This window comes from Chrysochloris asiatica, unplaced genomic scaffold (genome assembly GCF_000296735.1).
Source record: "Chrysochloris asiatica unplaced genomic scaffold, ChrAsi1.0 scaffold00214, whole genome shotgun sequence".
Classification (NCBI taxonomy): domain Eukaryota; kingdom Metazoa; phylum Chordata; class Mammalia; order Afrosoricida; family Chrysochloridae; genus Chrysochloris; species Chrysochloris asiatica.
The window spans coordinates 77,234-82,145 of NW_006408732.1; the positions used below are offsets into that span (position 1 = coordinate 77,234).

The 4,912-nt window shown below is 45.9% G+C and overlaps 1 protein-coding gene across 1 annotated transcript in view; it reads right to left on the reverse strand.

Annotated features, from left to right (window-relative positions):
• The window catches only part of LOC102831937 (fibroblast growth factor 5-like), a 28,864-nt gene extending 24,879 nt beyond the window's left edge, over positions 1 to 3,985 (reverse strand). The window contains exon 1 of the mRNA XM_006872890.1: positions 3,459 to 3,985. Coding sequence (XP_006872952.1) covers positions 3,459 to 3,822 — 364 coding nt within the window. The 5' untranslated portion in view covers positions 3,823 to 3,985. The remainder of the gene's footprint in view (positions 1 to 3,458) is intronic.
• Positions 3,986 to 4,912: the final 927 nt, after the last annotated feature.

Genomic DNA, 4,912 nt, shown 5'->3' on the forward strand with positions numbered 1-4,912 from the left:
TCTGCTCCCGTAAAGATTTACAGCCTCAGAAACCCTGTACAGGGTCGCTATGAGTCGGAACTGACTCCACAGCACATAACAACAACAACCAAAAGAACATGGAGTCCTGTTGTGGCTACATATGATAAGCACTGGACCTTCAGGTCAATTTGAAATACAAGGTCAATGACTCAAACTCACCAGCCACTCCTTGGAAACCCTATACATGATCGCAATGAGTCAGAACTGACTCGATGGCACTTAACCACAACAACCAGAAGAACAAACACATCTGTTTTAGATGAAGTATAGCCAGGATGCTTCTTAGAAGCAAGGATGGCAAGATTTAATCTCATGTACTTTGGACATGTTATCCCTGGAGAAGGGCACCATACTTAGTAAATTAGAGAATCTTTGAAAAAGAGTAAGAGACTCAAAGAGAAGAACTGATACTGTGATTATAACAATGGTCTCAAACGATTGAGAGTAAGGAGTAAGTAATAAAACAGTGGTTTTGCTAAATTCTGTCCTGCAATCTCTAGCATTATTTCTATCACCAAGGCCCTATTTTCAACTACCCATCCTTCCTCACTGTTTCCAATTTAGGCATTCCAATCCCCATTAATTCTCAAAGCATCTTGATTGCATGTTTGATCAATTTCAGACTGAATAAGTTGGTTGCTGTTGTTAAGTGCCATGAAGTCAGTTCCAACTCATAACCACTCTGTATAGGGTTTGCAAAGAGCAGCTGGTAAATTTGAACTGGTGACCTTCAGGTTCAAACCTACCTGTGGTAGACTGCTTATCCTACATTTCCATATCAAGACTCCTGAATAAGTTGGTAAAATTATTTAATTTCATCATCACTTGGTGGCTCTGTCAGATACACACTGGACTGCTAAACCACGGCAGTTCAACCCAACCCACCACTCTGTGGAAATCCTACATAGGACCACTATGAGTTGTAACCAACTCGATGGCACTTAACCATAGCAAGTTCTTTTTTTTTTTTCCTTCAGCTGCTTTAGTAGAAAGACGCATTTTGCTTTGATCAATATAACAAATCTATATGATATAGTATTGGGTACTCCAGACATCCAAATATAGAAAATCATTGTGATGTGGAATATATAAATTAAGCTTTCTTTTGTGAGGAATATCTCCGGAAGGGAAAACAACAACAAAAAATACAAAACTAACATAAATGTAATCAAAATGTTAAAATTAGTGGGGTAGGTTTCTCACATTCAGTGCCTGAATGAATGAAAAAACACAAGACATGTGAAAAACACACAGATACAAAATCTGAAGGGCCACTGTAAACTGAAATGAATTAGTTAAATTAAGGAAGTTTTATCTAGACTTTAGGAAATGCTCCTCTTCTTTCATATATACCTTTCAACCTGAATTTTAAAATAAACTGTACCTTGGAAATGAGATACAGGTCAATTTCTTTTTAGTTAAATGTACCCTTTGCTTATCTGCTCTCACTTTCCTCCCTATACCTTTCTACAACGTCTCCTCTGATAAGGCCTAAATTCCATATTTTTCTTCTTCTTCTTTTTTTTTTTTTGTGTGTGTGTGTGTGACTTATTTACAGAAAATAGAAATGAGCCTTGTTCTCAAAAGACCCTATATACCAAAATCCACCCAAGTCACATCTTTCTAGCCCCTGAGCTTCAACCTGGTGTTTGTGACATATTAACTTTCCTTAGGAACTCAGAGATTATGCTTTTTTGGTGTTGCTTTCCTGGATAAACTTTAAGAAAAAGAGTAGAGAAAGCTTTCCTGTAAGAGAAAGTACAGATTTCTGGAGATGAGCAAGAAGTTCTTATGCCTGGTAGAGGAAATAAGTGAGTGGGACAAATGGACATAATGAAATAGATATAATTCTCATCATCCCTGAAAGCTCATAAAATTCCTCTTCACCCCAATAAATCCTGCCCTTCATCACCGAAAGTTGGGAGTTCAGTGAATCTTAAATCACCAAAGCAAGTCCCTCTACAGGAAGTGCGAGACTGTGTGGAAAGCCCAGGGTCTCATAGGGATGTATGCAGAGGGTCCTCTCTCCTGCTGGGTGCTCTAGATTCACCACCTGCACCTCCACCAGCTGGAGCCTCCCTACCTGAAAGACTAGACAGGGACACGTTGGAAGGATCTAGCTGCCATAACTCCGGGAGGAGTTACGCACAGATTTGCGCACCTCTAATCCCGCTGCGAGGACAGCTGCTTGGCTGCCAAGCCCGCACACCAGCACCGCACACCGAACCTGAGTGAGAAGGAGCCAGTAGTCCTTGAGGTCATAGGTTTGAAACCAAGTAAGTTTGGATACTACCGTGAGCTGTACTAGAGAGTGGTTGGAGGAGTGCATCACTATTTCCTGGAAGCCTTACCTCTATCCAGGGTTATCTCAGCCCCACTGTAGTTCTGCCTGGTGAATTTACTCTTTTGAAAGAGTTATCTGGCCCACTTGAGGAAAAGCCCAGCAGCTTGGCCCCAACCACCAACACCACCCAAATCATCTCCCTGTCTACTACTAAATACAATGAGAGAGAAATCAGAAGAGCTGTCTGATGATCTGGAAACGAAGATGGGGTGGAAGGGAAAAGATGAGAAAACAGGAAAGGAGAGAAAAATACAAATAGGAAGATATGAACAACAACAAAAAAATGTAATTCTTATACAGTTTACACCTGTACTGAATGGAACCTCTGAGATTCTTCAAAAATAAAGAACTTCCTCCAAATTGTCCTTGGGACTAAAGACTGGGCACTCTTTCTAATAGGTGCTGCCATGAATTTAAGATACTAAACATTGCTAAACCCAACTCTGGAATAAATCATTTGAAATGTTTATCACGTCTTCTGTCTAAACGTGTCCAGTTTTTCAGATCACTGTCTTCTTCCAAGCAGATCTCCCCTAGAGTGTATATGTTGTACACTCTATATGTATATGTTGGAGGGAAAGTGTTTGAGGTTTGGTTCTTCTTTAAAAAAAAAAAAAAAAAAATTCATTTATGGAGTAGAGAAGGAATGCACTTTGATGTTTAGTGAAAAATGCCAGCCTGGTTCATTAGCAGAAGGTACACAAAAACCAGAAGAAAAAGGGAAAGGATCTAGATTTTGTTGTAGTTGTTTCCTCCAGGCACCGCTGGAGGTTAGGCTCTGGGACTGGGGCAAGCTGAAAACAAGGTACCTATGTGTGTACTAGTCTCCCGGTAACCTATACCTAAGATTTCGCCATTCTAATGGCCCTTAAGAGTGGTGCGTTTGTGCGTGCCCATATATTCCATCTCAGCCTAACCAGCCAGGCTGTTTTTGATTTTTAGGTTGTTATTTTTTTTTAGAGTACCAGCTGGCTTCCAGTGACCCAGACTCGGAAAAAGGCGCCTGTGGTCCAAGGAATAAACCAGCTGCCCCCCTTCTCCAATCTCACTCCACTGTATTAATACTGGCTTTGTAGAAGAGCTAGCAACTTACTTAACATATTGGCTTCGTGGGATCCATTGACTTTGCCATCCGGGTAGATCTGCAGATGGAAACCGATGCCCACTCTGCAGTAGAGACTGCCGGTCCGGCGCCCCGAGGGGCTCCACTGGAAACTGCTTTGCTCTGAGCCGCTTCCTTGGCTGCCCAGAGAAGCCGCCGGGTAAGAGGAGGCAGAAGAGGCAGAAGAGGAGGACGTTGTGCTCCGGCAGCTCTGGCTGGTGTTGGCGCTTCCCAGGCTCCTATCTGTGGCAGCGGGTCCGGGTTGCCCTGTGGGGGCGAGGCGTTTCTCCCCGTGAGCCCAAGCGCTGAGGATCAGGTGGCTGAGGACGAGGAGGAGGAGGAAGGACAAGCTCATTCTTCCAGCCGCGGGGGTCCTAAGTGCATCTTGCAGGGCTCGTCCTGGGCTCTGTAGCCCCCGCGCGGTGGCGTGACTTTAGCGCTGCCCCCCTCGCCGCACCCGGTGGACATAGCCTCGGGGGAAAAGGGAGGGAGAAGGGGAGAGAGAGGCCACCCGAGCGGATCTCAGCGCTGGCACCGGGATATTTATAACGCTAGTGATCTCACTGCTCTGTGTACGCCTGCGAAGCTTCCCCTCACCCGCCGCTTTGTGTACTCACTGGCCGGTACTGGGAGGGAGCCCCGCGGCCCCGGGGGCGGGGGGGGGTGTAGAGGAGGGAGGAGATGGGAGAGAGTGAGTGGGAGGAGAAGCTGGCGGAGCGAAGCTGCACCCTGGACGCTTGGTGCGCCCACACCAGGGCCACGCACCCCAGCAGTTCTCACGCACAGCCGGGCCACCTCCCAACCATGGCCAACGCCACGCGCAATTCAGCCTCACGTAAGCAGTTGAATCTTCCAAGGGTAGCGGAGGGAGTAGGGGCTTGAAACACCGAAATCGGTGCTCAACAGCATCGCCCCCTTCTTCTCGCCCTTTCCTATCTCAACATCACCCTTGGGTCCCAGCAACCGGGAACCAATTGTCAAGTTTCCGTCCCTTTCTTCTGTAGACCCCGCAATCACAGTTCCTCTCCCGGGAATTTCTGAGGAACCAAGACTTGCGCTGGGATCCAACCGCGCAAAGTGCTTTCAGATGCGAACGAAACAACGATTCGCAGCTCAACTTGGGAAGCCTTAGGTGTGGCGCGGTTGGTGGAAAAGGCTGTTTTAGTTGTTGCTGGGGGTTGTCGTTGTTACTAATTTATGTAACAGCCAAAGAGTGTGTTTATTGCAACGTTTTGAGAGTTACCTTGATCTTGACGCTACGATTCGAGCTGCTTTCCTGGTGAAAACTCTAGAATGTCTTCAAAGCTATGCGGAGTTTGTTTTTCTTTCTGAGAAGCTCTAGGTCTGTCCCGTTCGTAGAATGACCGCACACGCACACCGGCGATCGGTGCAGGCAAGAGGGGCAAAGTCTGGGCACCAACACATGTAACTGACCGTCCAGTTGA